At 65.1% G+C, this 15,142-nt stretch overlaps 2 protein-coding genes across 2 annotated transcripts in view; one reads left to right on the plus strand and one right to left on the minus strand.

Moving 5' to 3' along the window:
• Nucleotides 1–1,884: 1,884 nt before the first annotated feature.
• SSTR2 (somatostatin receptor 2) lies at nucleotides 1,885–3,898 on the minus strand. The gene is made up of 2 exons (XM_088537234.1): nucleotides 3,889–3,898; nucleotides 1,885–3,173 (listed from the first exon to the last, which is right to left on the minus strand). Exon 2 carries the CDS (start codon nucleotides 3,119–3,121, stop codon nucleotides 2,006–2,008), a length of 1,116 nt encoding a protein of 371 aa, XP_088393360.1. The 5' UTR covers nucleotides 3,122–3,173; nucleotides 3,889–3,898; the 3' UTR covers nucleotides 1,885–2,005.
• A 4,032-nt stretch (nucleotides 3,899–7,930) lies between these two features.
• The window catches only part of SLC39A11 (solute carrier family 39 member 11), a 55,778-nt gene continuing 48,566 nt past the window's right edge, over nucleotides 7,931–15,142 (plus strand). Inside the window, exons 1-3 of the mRNA XM_088537585.1 lie at nucleotides 7,931–7,954; nucleotides 8,523–8,642; nucleotides 9,331–9,369. Coding sequence (XP_088393711.1) covers nucleotides 8,535–8,642; nucleotides 9,331–9,369 — 147 coding nt within the window. The 5' untranslated portion in view covers nucleotides 7,931–7,954; nucleotides 8,523–8,534. The remainder of the gene's footprint in view (nucleotides 7,955–8,522; nucleotides 8,643–9,330; nucleotides 9,370–15,142) is intronic.

The following is a 15,142-nucleotide window of genomic DNA, read 5'->3' on the forward strand; positions in this document are numbered from 1 at the left end:
CGGTGGCTGCGGATGCCTCCGGCTCATGGCACCATGGAGGGGACCGGCCCCACCGATGGCCACTGGAGCTGCTTGGTGGCCTGGGAAGAGGCTCCTTCCCCTCGCCCGTGGCCAGGGTGTTGGCAGCAGCGTTGGCTCCGTGGTGCCGGAGCGGCACCCGCTGCCCGTGGGTCCATGTGAGCCCGCAGGACGCGGCGCTGCGGGAGGGCGCGGGGGCAGAGGGTTTCGTGCACCCCTGTCTCTCCGCACAAGCCTCTCCTCTGCCTCCCATGGCGTATCGGATCCTCGAGCCCAGCTGACGCATCGCTGCAGCTACGACACAAAACCCGTCCGAGCGGAGGGCTGCAGCGGGCCCGGCAATCACGATCCAGTGTGTCACCGTGATGTGACACGCGGCTGCTGCTGCCGCCGTCCCCGCAGCAGCGATAGGGCAGCCCGCCTCATGGCACCGCTGCGGGAAGGAGCGACGGGCACGGGGCTTGCTCTGCTTTGCCCAGCAAAACCAGGGGTGCGAAGGGGCTCGTGGCGCCCGAGGGGCATTTGGTGCTTTGTGCCGGAGCTGGTGTCCGGAGGGAGGGAGGGAGGGAGGGAGGCTGCATCCCCACCAGCTTGGGCTCTTCCCCCTCCTCCTCTCCCTGCCCTTTGCCGCGCTGGGGTCCCGCGGGAAGGGCACTGGGATTGCGGGATCCGCTCCGCTCCCCGCGCATGCCCCGGAGCAGGAGGCTGGCGCGGAGCCCCCGGGCCGCTCCGCTCGCCGCCTCGCGCCGTGTCCGTCTCCCCGGGGCTTTCCCGCCGCTCCGGGGCTCGGCGCCGCCGCGGCTCCGCGCTCGCCCGCCGCTCCGATGGCTCCAGCACGTTCCGGAGCGGCTCAGCGCCGCGGCGGGGCCCGGCTGCCCCTCGGCGGCACCTTCATCCCTCGCGCCTGAGGATTTTGGCTGTGCCCCAGGCTGGCCGGAGCCCACGGCCCCTCGCTGTTACCTGCGCGGCTCGGACGCGGCCCCGGCGCGTCTCTTCCCCGGGGCTCCTTCCCCGGCCGCCGCGGGGGAGCGCCCGGGGCCGGTGGGTTCCGACGCCCCGTCCTGCCCGGCGGGGCGGCACCCGCCGGCCGTTCCCGCTCGGCTCCGGCCTCTCGGTCCCCGGGAGCTCCGCGGGGGGGGACGCCAGGAGCGCCCCGCACCCCGGGTGCCCCTGTGCCGCTCCAGCGCTTCCCGGTGTTCTCCGTCCCGGTGACCATCCCGGGAATCCTCGGCCGTCCCAGCCACGGCACTCGGTACTTGGGGGCGCCGGGCGCTGCTGCGGGCGGCAGGAGGGGCAGCGGCTGCTCCAGAGGGGGAAAAGGGGGAAAATGCTACGGGTGAGGAGAAAACCCGTGGAAGCGGCGTCCCTGCAGGGGCGGGGGGGCAGGGAAGGGCGCCGGGAGGGGGCAGCGGGGCTGGCACGGCCGGGCACCGGGAGCCGCGGTGCTGCGGGCGGCGCAGGGCTGCTCCCGGAGGCGATTCCCTCTTCCTGGCACAGGAAAGCCTTGGGGGAAGGAATGCGGCCGCCTGGGTGTGAGGGGCTCTGTCCACATACGAGCAGCCAGGCAGAACGTCCCCCTCCCCAATCCACGCGTCTCCTTGGGAGAATGGGAGCAGGGAAGCGGCTCAGGCGCACGAGCAGGCACCCATGCGATTCCCGTGCGGAGCTCAGCCTGCGGAGCCGCCCGGAGAGCTGGAGCAGCCGCCCCGGAGACGCTGGTGTCCCGCTGTCGCCTGGGGGTGTCTGCAGGTTCCTTGCGTCTCTGGTGAGGCAGCATCTTCCGGATCCTTCCCTGGGCTTGCAAACCAACCTGCCGGCAGCTCGGGATCCAGCCCGGGTTCAGGACCCCGCCGGGCAGCACCCACCGTCCTCCGGCTGGGCAGGGAAGAGCTGGCGCTCCTGCCCGGACGTGGTGTGTGCCAGGCCCTGCTGCGGAGTCGGGAGCAAGTAGGAAGGAGAGCAAATGATGGACAACCCCGTTGTCCTCTCAGATGCTCGTCTGCAGGTCTCCATTGAGCAGGGTCCTTTGGGTTTCCGTGGTCTCGTTTAGCCGGGATTTGTCCTGCTTGCTGTCGCTCCGGTCTGCGTCGTCCATCCCGCTGACCTTGACCAGGCAGAGGACGTTCTGGAAGCTCTTCTTGAAGTTGTCGGACAGGAAGGCGTACAGGATGGGGTTGGCACAGCTGTTGGCGTAACTGAGCACCACGACAAAGTCAAACATGCCCTTGAGGACGGGCGTGGGCACGATGAGGACGGACACGGAGGAGACGTTGAAGATGTAGAAGGGGAGCCAGCAGAAGATGAAGACAGCGACCACGATGGAGACCATCCTGGTGACTTTCTTCTCCGACTTTTTCCTCTTGGAGGAGCCCACTCTGATCCCTGAGGACTTGACTTTGATGATGATGAACAAGTAGCAAAGGCAGATAATGGTGAGAGGCACCAGGAAGCCCAGGATGAAGGTGTAGATGATGAAGCCTGTGTACCATGCGCCGGACTCCCCCGGCCAGATGATGGTGCAGCTGCTCCTGCCGTGGTTTTGCTGCACCCCAGCATAAATCATGATGGGCATTATCACCACCAGGGAGACCCCCCATACAGCTACGTTGATCAGTTTGGCTGTCCTAGGCCGCCTCCACTTGGCAGATTTAATGGGATGGACAACAGCCAGGTACCGGTCAACACTCATGACCGTCAGGCAGAAGATACTGGTGAACTGGTTGATCCCGTCCACTGTCATGACAACCCTGCAGATGGCTTTGCCGAAGGGCCAGTGAACCAGCGCAACCTGCATAGCCAGGAAGGGCAGCCCGAGCATGAAGAGCTCATCCGCGATGGCCAGGTTCAGGATGTAGATGTTGGTGATGGTCTTCATCTTGGCGTAGCGCAGGATGACGTAGATCACCAGCGTGTTGCCACACAGCCCTATGATGCAGACCACAAAATAGATGAAGGTGAGGATGGCATTGCTGGTCAGGTCAAAATGGTGGCCCGTGGCGTTCTGCGATGCGTTGGCAGGTGCCTCCACGGAGAAGTTGTCGAACGGGGAAGCCGGGGAGAACCAGAACTCGGTGGCGTTGGGCTGCTCGTCTGCCAGCTCCATGGCTCTGCTGCTCCCAGCCTTCAGAGGAGCCGGGATGTCATCCTTCCTTGCTCTAGGGGTGAAAGAGAAATTTCTAGAAATTGGAGAACAAAAGAGAAATGAAGAGATTCTTCACGGAGCGTTTGGCCGTCCTGCTGCCAGGCTCTGCAGGAGAGCGTCCCTGGAGGAGCCGTCCCCGGAGCACCTGCCGCGGCTCCGTCCTGCCCTGCGCAGCCCCGGCCGTGCAGAGGAGCGTGTCCCGGTGCGAGGCTGCTCGTCCCGGCTCCGGCGGGGCCGGGATCCCCCCGACTCCTACGGCGCGAGCGGGCGCGCGTGTCCCCGGCGCGTCACGGCAGGTGCCCCCTGCGCCGCGGCGCTGCCCCCGGGGACACCGTTACGGTACGGAGAGAGCCGAGGAGCAGCCGGCGCTTCCCTTCGCGGACAGAGCCGGCTCCGGGATGGAAAATCCGCGTCCTGACAGTTCCCGTGGAAAACGCGCTGGGAGGCAGGGAAAAAAAAAAAAAAAAAAAAAAACGTGCCCGGGATGGAGCCCAGGATGGAGCCCGGGATGGAGCCCGCCCGCGCGCGCTGCCTCCTGCGCGCAGCGAGGGGACGGCCGGGGGGCTCCGGAGCCGCCGCCGCTCCCGGGGCACTCGGGGGGCTCCGGGGCCGCCCCGCCAGGCGCTGCCGGGGGCGGTGGCGGCTCCGCCGTCCCCGCGGCGCCCGGTGCCGGTACCGACCCCGGGGCTCGGGCGGGGGCGGCGCCGCGGGGGCCCCGCGCCGCTCACCTGCTCCGCGCTGCCGGGAGGCGCCCGCCGCTCCGCGCCGCTCCGCGCCGCTCCCCGCACCAGCCGCCCCCGGAGCGGCTCCGCGGCCGGACCCAGCGCCCCGGCTGCGCCCCGCCCCGCGCGGGGCGGCTCCGCGGGGCCGGGGCGGGGACACGCTGCCCCCCCGCACCCAGCCCTGCAGGGCCCCCCCCGTGCAGTGACCCCCCGCCGTGCAGTGACACCCCCCGCGTCTTAGTGACACCCCCCGCCTTGCAGTGACACCCCCCGCCTCGTAGTGACACCCCCCGCCGCCTTGCAGAGCCCCCCCCGCCTTGCAATGTCCCTCCCGCCCTGGGATGTCCCCCCCTGCCCGACAATGTCCCCCACACCTTGCAATGTCCCCCTTGCTTGACAATATCCCCCCGCCTTGCAGTGCCTCCCATGCCCAGCAAGTCCCTCCTCGCCTGGGATTTACCCCTTCCTTGCAGTGTCCCCCTCGCCTTGCAGTTTCCCCCTCGCCTTACAATGTCCCCCCTCGCCTCGCAGTGTCCCCCCCTCGCCTTGCAGTGCCACCCGCCCGGCCGTGTGCCCCTTGCACCGTGGTGCCCACCGCTTCCTACCCTGGCAGCAGCCTTGCAGCCCCCCGCGCTGGCACCATGCGTTTCCTATTGCCACCTCACGTCCCCGAGCAGGGCACAGGGTGTGCGGAGGGACCTGCTGGGCTCCGTGCAATTCCGACAAAGGGACCCACAGGGGTCCCTGCTCCTTCCTCCCCCAGTCCCGGCTTTGCTGCCGGGTCCTTTGGTGGGAGACGCTTCTTGGCACTGGCAGCGGTGGTGCCAACACCTGCTGATGTCCCCAAGGCCCCCGTGGAGGGATGGTGCAGGGCGATGGCCATTGGATGGTGACAGTGGGACCTGATGTGTCTGCAAGCCCACGGCTCCTGAGAAAATGGGAATACCTTGGCCCCAGGAGCCTCCTGCAACCAAAGGAAGGGCAGGACAGGTCCCCGCTGCCTCCGTAGAGCCCAGGGGAGCTGGGAACGGGCTGCGATGGCTGCGAGGAGCTGGGGGCCTTTGCACGAGATGGGTGATTTGATGCAGTGCAGCGATGGGAGCAGGAGGAGCGTGGGGGAAGATAACCCCTGCTCTGGTTGTGGGAGACCTGGAAAGCAATTAAAGGGTAGCGGTTCCTCCCCGCACCTTTCCATCACTTACTGAGGAGACGTTAGAGAGCAGGAAATTAAGAGTGGCTTGGAATGAAAGGCCAGGAGCGGGGCTGACCGCCGCGGCGAGGGTGCCTGATGGGTCTCGTTCGTGCTCAGACAGTCGCTCCCCCTGCGGCATCTGAAGAAGGGAGGTCTTGGGGCACGAGGGAGGGTCACTATCAGCCCAGTAAACCTTCCAGAGGCTGGAAAAAGCTTCCCCCGGAATAACGGTGTGGAAATCGGTATCACAGGCATGGTGTCTGAGGAGGGAGGATGCTGCCCGCAGACCCGTCGGATCCGTGCAAGGAGAGCGATGGAGATCGCAGCCGGGCTGCGTGGTGCAAGCAGATACCCGTGCAGCTGGGGGCCAGCAGCAGCGAGGCGCCGGATCGAGCCCTTTGCAGACACATTTTTTTATTCTGCCTGGTCTCCGGGTGCATCTGAGCCATGCGCGGGGCCTGCCCGTGCGCTGGGTGGTCGCGGTGCCGGCGGCCCCGGCAGCTGCTTCGTGCTGGCAGAGAAGCTGCTCTTTGTCCCCTCGCCTGGGAAGCCCCGGCCCTGCTGGGAAGCGACTTAGTGCTGGGGACGGATCTGGGCGAAGCGGCCTCTTCCCATGCAGCGGCTGCTATCGATACGGGATCGCGTGACGGCGGCTTCCCAAGCCCTTCCCGGCCTCCTGCCACCCGCTCCCAGCTGTTCCGCAAGGCTCCCTTAGGAAGCGGCGCTGCTCAACCCATGCCCTGGATGCGAGTGGCGTAAGGAGCGCGGTGACATTGGGACATCGGGGAGGGACAGGGCGGCCTCACTGCTCGATGTACCGCAGGGAGGGCAGGCAGGGTCTGTGCACAGGGGCCAGGAGAGGGACACACTGCTGGGTCCCCGTGCAGCTCCTGTGGCTCAGTTGTCCCCTAGGAGCCTCTCCATCCGCGTCCCCACGTCCCTGTGTGCAGCCTGGCTTCCTCCCCGGGGACGTGCCATGTCCCCTGGCCACCACCAAGGGCCAGGAGCTGCGCGGGGCTCTGCGGGGGCTGCGGGGCTCCAGGCAAGCCTGGAGGAGGCTTCGCTCTCCGCATTGACCAGGGACATGGCCGGGAGCCCTGGCCAGGGCAGGGCCGGCTCCTCGAGGACGCGCTGGTCTCAGCGGGGTCTCCGGGGGCTCCAGCTGCACCCGGTACCGAGGGCACCTCTGTCCCGATGTTATTTCCCTGCATGAGGAGCTGATCGATTGCTGCCAAGGGTGCCAAGACGGGGCTGGAGCGGGAGCTGCGCGTGGCAGCTCTGCCTTGTTGCAATATTCCCTGGCTCCGGGGAGGCGCCGCGGGCTCAGCGCGGATTCCAGCTGGACTCCCCGGCCGGGAAGCCGCCCGGCTCCGCAGCCCGGGCGCTGCTCTGGCAGAGCGGGCGGATGCGCGCGGACGTGGCTCCGGCTCGCCGTGGCCCTGCGGCTCCGGCTCTTTTTGTGTGACGCATTCCTTGATAAAAGATCCTGGGCAGGAATTTAGCCCCTTCAGGCCCCTTCTAATGTTTTAAAAGACATTTTACCCAGCCTTGCGATAGCACTCGGCTCCGGGGCGAGATCCGGGCAGGATCCGCGCGTTCCACAGTGGGGAGGGCTCCCGCGGCTGCCCTTGCCGCAGGTCCCGCGGCTCTCGGAGGCTCCGGCTGCTCCGGCCCTGCTGCCTGTCCCAGCTGGCACCCTGGGCTGCATCTGGCTTATTAAAGGAGCTAATGAAGGATACAGGCAATTAGAGGGGAAAATTGATTAAAACCTAGATCAGGGAGGTTGCAAACAGCCTTGACCTTTTCCAGCAGCGGTGGGGGACGCTGAACAAGGGCCGCTCCAAGACAGACCCTTGGATAAAGGCGAGCGGTGCCGCGAAGGGCTGAGCGCGTCCTGCCGATCCAGCGGGAGCCATGGCTGGAGCAGAGCCGGCTCCCTGTGCATCCCGTCCTGCCGCCGCGGGCGCTTCCCGATGGAGCCACCTGGCCGCGTGTCCCTGTGCGGCTCCGGCGGGCAGAGCGCAGCTGTCCCTGTGCCCCGGGGCTGCGGCCGCTCCGGCTCCAGCAGGTAGATAAGGCTCCAGCTGCTCCGTTATCAGCTGCCCTCATCCCGCTCCAGCATCCCGGCCCGTCCGCTGCGGCCGGCGCTGCCAGGTTGTTTTTTGTAATTGCTGCTCTTGGAGGCGGAGGCACCAGGCGCAATATCTGGGGTGTCACTCACCAGGCACCGTGTCCCGGGTGTCACCCACCATGCTCCATGTCCCAGGGGGTGTCACCCTGCAGCGATGCTCAGGGGTGTCCCAGTCACTAGGGACATGATGCACCATGTTGTGAGGTGTCACCCTGCAATGATGCTGGGGGGTGTCCTGTCCATGGGTGACATCGTGCATGACATCCGGGGGTGTCATCCTGCAGTGATGCTGAGGGGTGTCCTGTGAACTGGGGACATCATACAAGGCATCTGGGGCTGTCACCCTGCAGTGATACTGGGGGTGTCCCGTGCATGGGGGACATGATGCACTATGTTCGGAGGTGTCACCCCACGGTGATGCTGGGGTGTATTCCGTGCATGGGGGACATCGTGCACCGTCCCTGGGGGGTGTCACGTGCGGGGTGTCCCGTGCGCTGGGGACGTCGTGCACCGTGTCCCGGCGGGGGTGCCGTGCCGCTCTCCCCCGGCCGCCTTGCCGCGCCCGCCCGCGCTCGCCTCCGCCCTCCTGTGCCCGCCCGCGCCGCTCTCGCGCCGCCGCAGCGCGCCCGAAACGCAGAGCCGAGGGCGGCCCGCCCCCGGCGCGCCGCGATTGGCCGAGGCGGCCGGGTGGGTGGGGCGGCGGCAGCGACACGTGTGCGGGCACCAGGAAGTGGCGGCGGCGCCGGGCGGTGAGCGGGGCCGGTTCGGGCCCGGGGGACCCGGTTGGGGGGCCCGGGGTCCCCCCCCCGCCCCGGGCGAGGCCTCCCCTGTTCGTGGTGGCCGGGGTCACAGTTTGGGGGCTGGAGGGTGGCGGGGCGGATGTTTGGGCTCCAGGGAGGGGGGTATTTGGGGCCCGGGGGGTATTTGGGCTCCGGGGGTATTTGGGGCCCGGGGGGTATTTGGGCTCCGGGGGTATTTGGGGCGCTGCGGGGTGCTGGGTGCCCCCCTCGGGGGCTGCCGGCTCCTTGTGGCGGGGCTCGGGCCGCCCCCTCGGGTGCGCTCCCCGGTGCCCCCCGCCCGGGGCTGCCGTCCCGGCCCCGCTCCGAAGCCCCCGCCCGCCGGGGGTGCCCGGTGGAACGTGCTGGGCCCGGGCCGCTCCCGCGCTCGTCCCGTCGTTGCCGCCGACCCGACCATGAGCCGGGAAGGGAGCCCCGGGTGCGGGGGGTGCGCGGGGAGAGGGTCCCGTTCGGGCGCGGAGCGGGGTCGGCCGGGCCCGGTTCCGCCCGGGGCGCCTCCCGACGGGCCTCTCCGTGCCAGGCGCGGGGCAGCATGATCGCGGGCCGGGGGCCGGTGCTGCAGGCGCTGCTGGGCACGGGCCTCACGTGGGGGCTCACGGCGGCCGGCTCGGCGCTCGTCTTCGTCTTCTCCAGCGGCCAGGTGGGTGCCGGGGGTCTCGGGGGGCGCGGGAGCACAAAACCCTCCTGCCCGTGGGGACACTGAGCCCATGGGGACACCGAGCCCGTGGGGACACCGAGCCCTGGGCCGTGGCAGGGCTGGGAGCTGCTGGCTCCGAAGCTCGTCCCTGGCCGGGAGCAGCAGCCTCCTCCTCGAAACCTGCTCCTGTTCCCACCTCTCCAGTGGGATCCAGGTCAGCCCGTGCTCTGGCGTCGAGCCAGGCGAGGCTCTGATTTTCCAGCTGTCTCGCATGCCAAAATTAGAGGCCCGTGTTGCTGTTGCGTTCAGAACTGTTCTGCAGCATTTATTATTGATGCCTCTTTGATGATTTATGCAGGAATCCTTCGCTAAGCGAGATTCCCTTTGCAGCAGCGCGTTGCCTTCCCTTCTGGGGGAGGGGAACGTGTTAAAGAAGGAAAAACTGTGGCGAGGGAAGGGGCAGGAGCCGCTGGGCTCCTGGAGGCCTCGGCGGGGTGAGCCGGGCCGGCGGTTCCGGCTCTCCGGAGCCGGAGCAGCGTCGCCTGCGCTGCAGGAACCGGGAAGAGTTGTCCTCGCGGTGCCAGAGCAGGGGACGTCCCTCCGTGCTGCGCTGGCTCCTGGTGGCAGCTTTGCTTGTTTTGCTCTTGTCGATCACCTGTTTTCTGTTACCAACCCGTCTGTTTTCTTCTAGAGGCGGGTCCTCGACGGCAGCTTAGGCTTCGCTGCGGGGGTAAGTGCCACGTCCTCGTGCTGCCGCCGGTCCCTGCGTGGCCTCCCTGCGCTCGTCTCCTCCGCAGCCCCTCCGGCTCCCACCGCGGCTCCTGCGTGATCCCGAGGCGCATTCCCGTTCATCAGGGATGTGCCGCGGTGCTGGGCCCGGCCCCTCGTGTCCCGGTGCCACGTTGGTGCAGGTGGCAGCGTGTGGAGCTGCCAGAGCCGGGTTTGCCTCTCCTGTTAAACCCCTCTGGTCTCCTCGGCCGTCTGAATCGTTTCTCTGCACCCTCGTGCGTGAGCAGCGAGGGCAGGAGCCCTCCTGGGGGTCACTGCCGCCCTGCTGCTCCCTGCCCTCCTGCCCAGCTTGGATGCTGGGGCTGTCAGAAGGGGGAATCCAGGCCCTGGGGATCCAAACCCAGGGCGTCCTTCCCTGAAAAGAATCCAACCTGCAGGGTGTGAATCGTGGCCTGAGGCTGTGCAGGGACTCGTGACGTTTTCCAGGAGCAGGGCCGTGCCGGGCTCCGGAGCGCTGCACGTGGGAGCTGCCCTTCCCCACGTGTGTCCCAGGTGCCGCAGCACGTGGAGCTGCAGCCGGTGCTGTGCCCCGGTTACAGCCGGGAAAACCAGAGCTCTGCTGCTCTTCCAAATGCCTGCAACAAAACAACCGGGTTGCACAGGAGTCTGCCCTGGCGAGCGAGGCGAAGGGGTAGAGAGCCCGGTTTGCTTCGAAGCGTCTCCTGGAACGCGACTGGGGCCTGCGGGGGTGTGAATGGTTGGATTCATCTGCTGCGATGGGTTCTCGGCTCCTCTTTTATAAAGGCAGCACTTGTGTTAGGAATCACTGAGTCCAGATTTGCTGTTTTACATCCAGCTGGGATGCGAGCACGGGGTGCAGAGCCACTTTGTGCGCCTTAGGCATCCCAGCCCCTCTGGGATGCAGAGGGATATGTGACGAGCTGTGTCAGTGCTCGGCCAGGAGCCCCTGCCCCTGCTGGGCTGCAAAAGCCTCCCGTGGCTGCGTGGCTGGGGCTGCTCCGGGCTCAGGTGCTGCCGGAGCGCCGCAGGCTCTGTGTGTGTTGGCCGGTTTCCTCCTGTCGAAGGAGAAAACAGGATGTGGAGCAGCCTGTTTTGAAGCTCTCGGTGCTATTTCCGCTCTTTTTCCTCTCGGTAGAAAGTGCTCCTTGGTCCTGCCTTGCTGGGGTGTTGCTGTCATCGTGGGCTGCTGCCCTTGCTGGAAGGGTTTGTTTTCCAAACAGCGAGGTCTCTGATGGCAATCTTGGGCAGATACATGCAGGCTGTTTCTCCAAGCACTGGGATAGAGAGAGGCAACACTTGCCTTCCTCTCCTCTTTATCTGTAATGTCGGTTCTTTGAAATTCAGTCTTCTCTAATGAAATTCCCGTTTTGTTTGGTCAGACCTAGCAACCCTCCTTCCTCTGCGCTTCCAGACAAGTAGTTTTCTGGAAGCCTGTCCTGGCGCTTAGTGGCACCCCGGCACTGCCGCAGTCCCCAGGGACGTGCGTGGTGCCACCCGAGCCATCGGGGTCACCTGGGAGACACTTGAGCTGGCCCACTTTAAATCCCTCCTCTGCAATGCTTCGTGGTCCTCTGGAAATAACGAGGTGCCGAGTCCTGCTGGGAGCTGCTCATCTCGGGGAGCTTTCGCAGGGAGATGGAACCAGGAGCCAGCGAGGACCTTCCCCGCCTGCCGAGCGGGAGGAGGCCGCGGCGCAGGGCGCTCCCGCAGCCGCTGAGGAGGACGGGCGGGCGCGTGGAGCGCCGCGGAGCCGGGAAGCGCTGCCGCCTTCTCGGCACACGTGCTGCTGATCCCGGGCGCGTTCCCAGTGCTGGGAGCGTCGGGAGAGCTCGGGGAGCGCCGCGAGCGCAGCTGCTCCGGCCCCTCTGTCGGGCGCCCCGTGCGTCATCCCGGGCTCCGCTCCCGACCCCGGCGGCTCCGGTTCAGCCTCCCGGCCTCGGTTCCCGCTCTGGCAATGGGGGATAACGGAGGGTTTTGACTGCCGGAGCCTCGGAGGTGCTCAGTTTCCATGGAGACCAGGCTTCAGTTACTTGGGCATCTGATGTGGAATTCTGGCTTTTCTCTTAAATCTTGATTTTCTTAAACAAAAGCTTTCTATGTTTTTTTCAGGTGACCGCTCTTCTCGTGGCTTTAGCCCCAGGTGCTGGGCTCTGCCCAGGCACTCGGAGGAGGCTGCCCGTGGGCGGCTGGTCCTTCCGCGCTACTCCCACGCCCGCCTCGCGGTTTGTTCCTTGTTTTGTTGTTTTGCTCTGTCCCGAGCGAAGCAGAAAATTGCGACGAGGAGCCCGGCGAGCAGCACCAGCCGCGCCGAGTGTTAAATATTCCCTTTCAGTGCTGCTTGAAACGGCATCAGCAATTCACATCGGTCTTCTGAGGCCACTTCTTGTTGCGGAGCCTTAATGAAGTCAAGCTAAGAAATTTGGCAGGCAAAATGTCATCGGAGCCTCTCATCTTCCATTCTTCTTTCCCGCCTTGCTGATGGGAATCTCCCTTAGCTCTCCAGGAGACTTTGCTTTTCTAGCCCTGCACATCATTAAAAGGGCAGGGTCTTTGAAGCCTCCGTGCTCGTGTTATCGGCCCCATGGAAGCCTGACAAGATCTGCTGCTTGCAGGGTATTTTTTTGGTTTCTTTGTTTGCGTGGAGAGTCGAGGGTGTCCGGAGAGGACACAGGCAGAGTTGAGGCAGTGCTGGAGGGCACCCGGCATCCACCCCGGGGTCCCTTGTCCTCGAAGGGATTCCAGCAGCACAGGGGGCTTGTCCTGGACACAGAGACCCGGATTCGCTCGTCCTCCATGGTTCATGGCTGTGCTGGCTGCCGCCGGAGCGGGGAGAGGATGGAGCAGGGATACGGCTGCTTTAACCTGCTCCCGTTGGCACGAGGCAACGGGGCTTTGAGCCCCTGTGAGCCTTTCTCCAAGCTGGATCTCCTGAGCCTGCTGGGGCTGCAGCACCATTGCTAGGGAGCTGGCGAGGTGGGAAATTAAAACAAATCCCCTCTCTGCCTTCCGGGCTGCTCCTCGCTGCTGGTGGGAGCAGCTGCCGCCTCTGGTTAGGCTGATGCAGCCCAGGGGAGGCCCTGGGCTCGCTCAGCCCGCGGCCGCCTCGCGCGCCCGGTGGCTCCTGCCTCCGTCTCCTCCCCTCCCGCTGCTGCTCCGTAGGATCGCGACGCATCCGGGTGGGCAGCGGGAGGGCTCTGCCGAACGCTCCGGATGGAGCCGGGCACCGGGGATCCCGCTCCCCTTCCCGCTGAGCCGGCTGCTGCCGGCCGGGGTGGACAGGCTCTGCAAAACTCCTGTCCGCCCAAAGAGCTTCATATTTTATTTATCTGCAGAGAGCCCAGGCAGGCTTCCTGCCTCGTGCGTGGAGCAGGCTGGCGGGGAAATCGGGAAGTCGGATTTCTGCCTTTGCCACCATCTTGCTGTGTGGTGTTGCTGGCGTTCACATCCCTGTGGTCCTGGATGGCTCTTTGGGTGCACAAGATGGAGCGTTTGGTGCATCTGTAAAAGGCCGTGGGTGAGAGACTGCCCCACAGGGAGGGCTTCGGTGATGGGAGTTACATGGGGAAGCGGAAGGGATGCGATTGGGGCTCCCCTGTGGGTGCAGGTTTCGGCACAGGCTGCTTTCCTGGCCACGTGCATCTTCCCTGGTGATGGGGAGGAGAGGAGGCAGCTCCTGGAGGCAGGACTGACAGATCCCTGGAGGAGATAGGAGATTTCCAAAGTCTCACGTGGAAATATCCAGGTGCTAAAGGACCCAGGAGCTGCCGGGAGCTCTGCAGGGACCTGCTGCTCCTCAGAGAGGAACACTGGAGGGAAAGGCTTGGAGAAGCAGCGGGAGGAGGACCGGCCCAGTGCAGGGGGTGCATTAACTGCCATGCAGAGCATCCTGGCTCCATTCCCTGCGTTTTGGCGTGTGCTAGACGGGAATGCAGCGAGATGCCGCGCTGCTCCGGCAGGGAAGCGAGGGCTGCGTGCGAGCGAGCCGGGAGCGGAGCCGCTGCAGCCTCCTCCGCTGGCTCCGCGGGCCCTTCTCGTGCTTGCTCAACATCCTGCCTTTCCATCCTCAGCCCTTTGCAACCTGGAACCGCGGCCTTTGAGGGGCAGGAACAAATTGCGACAGCTCCGTGTTAACTGGTTTAGTTCTCACAGCAGGTGGGGGGAGATGCTTAATAAACGCAGGAACGCCTGGGAAAAGCGATTAGTATCGTGTTTACGGACCGGGATAATAAAGCTGTTGTTGGGGTGTAGCACACAGCCAGATAATCGTATTAACTTGATGCTTATAAGGCCTTTCCAATAAGGTTGTGGTCCAAGTTGGACAATTAGGGAGACTTGCAATTGGGTGTGATTTATCATTTAATGAGCTCGCAGGCGGCAGCTCTTTGTTTGTCGCCTTGTCCAGGGCTGCTGCAGGAGCGGAGGGTGCCTTGCTCCTCTCCCCTCCTTGGCAGGGACTCTACGTCCTCCTCATGGAGCTGCAGCCGAGCAGCACGTTCCAGCTCTCCCCAGTCCCGGGATCTCTGCAGCTGAGGATGGAGAGCTGGGGTCGAGGGGGTCCCCCCACACCAAAATCCATGGGGATAACCTGCTTTTCCCCGGAGCTCGTGGGGGCAGCTGGCGGGCGATGCCGCAGCTCGCGGGGTGGCTCCCGGCTGGGTCCGGAGCCTGCGGAGCGGCGGCACCGACGCTGACGGCAGCTGGAGGCTGAGCAGTGTCAGGCCTCTGTTTTCCGTGGGGAAACGGTATCTTCACATAAGATGACAATATAATTTTGCAAAGCCTTTCGCTGTTGCCTGTATTTCCATGTTGGGTGTGTGGTTGTCTGTTAAAGGAGGTGGCATTTGAAATATGAAGTTTGACAGCTGTGGTTAAGTCTAACGTGACAGCCCGCTTTCTTCTTACTCATAGCGAGCTGCGATTTATGCAATCCCCCCGGGAGTGGTGTCTACAGCAATAGGCATCTCTCTCCTCTTTAAAAATAATTTAAAATGTAATAGCTTGTTATTACGCACTTCTGTTCCGCGGGCGAGGGCTCGTGCAGCGAGGCCGAGAGGAGCAGGGTCTCTCCGGCTCCTCTGCAGAGCGGACCTGGAGGGATCCGTATCCCGTATCCCAGTGTGTAACGCTGATCTCCAGGGCAAGTTCTCAGCCCATCCGTGCTTGTCCGCTTCATCCTCCGGGTTTGTACCTGTGTGAGGGTATATAGTTGTGCACCTTGGGCTTGTCCACACCGAGCAGTCCCATGTGGTGGGTGTCCCCAGCTCCTCCTAGCGATGGACGTCCAGCTTCCTTCCCTAAACATCCCTTCTCTGCAGGCCTCTCTCCCTTCCCTGCCCTCCCTTTGCAAGAAACCCATTTTGGTGCCCGGGGACGGTGCCTCCCGTGTAGCTGAACAGCCACGGGGACGGGGGGAGAGGAAGGAAGAGGCCGAAGCTGCTGCTGGTTTTTAATGAATCCCGGCCAGCACAGTGAGCAGGGTGACAACACGTGTGGACGCTGTGGCCTTTGGGACGTGTTTATGGAAGGGCTGCCTTGCTGGCCTCTCTGTTTTCCCACCTGGATAAAGCCCGAGCGCCTTGTTCCAGCTGTGATGCCCTGCTCCGAGCCTGGCGATGCCCGGGGTCCCTCCTGCGCCCTCTTGGCTCCTGGAGGAAGCTGTTCCCTCTCCCTGTGGCTGCTCCAGGGCCCCACTGGATTTGGCGGCTGTAAGAGGAGCTGTCAAACCGCTTTGCTTCCGTTGCCTTCATCTGGCC

Source organism: Tinamus guttatus, unplaced genomic scaffold (genome assembly GCF_059628265.1).
Source record: "Tinamus guttatus ecotype Peru unplaced genomic scaffold, ASM5962826v1 Tinamus_guttatus_pri_ptg000045l, whole genome shotgun sequence".
Lineage (NCBI taxonomy): Eukaryota > Metazoa > Chordata > Aves > Tinamiformes > Tinamidae > Tinamus > Tinamus guttatus.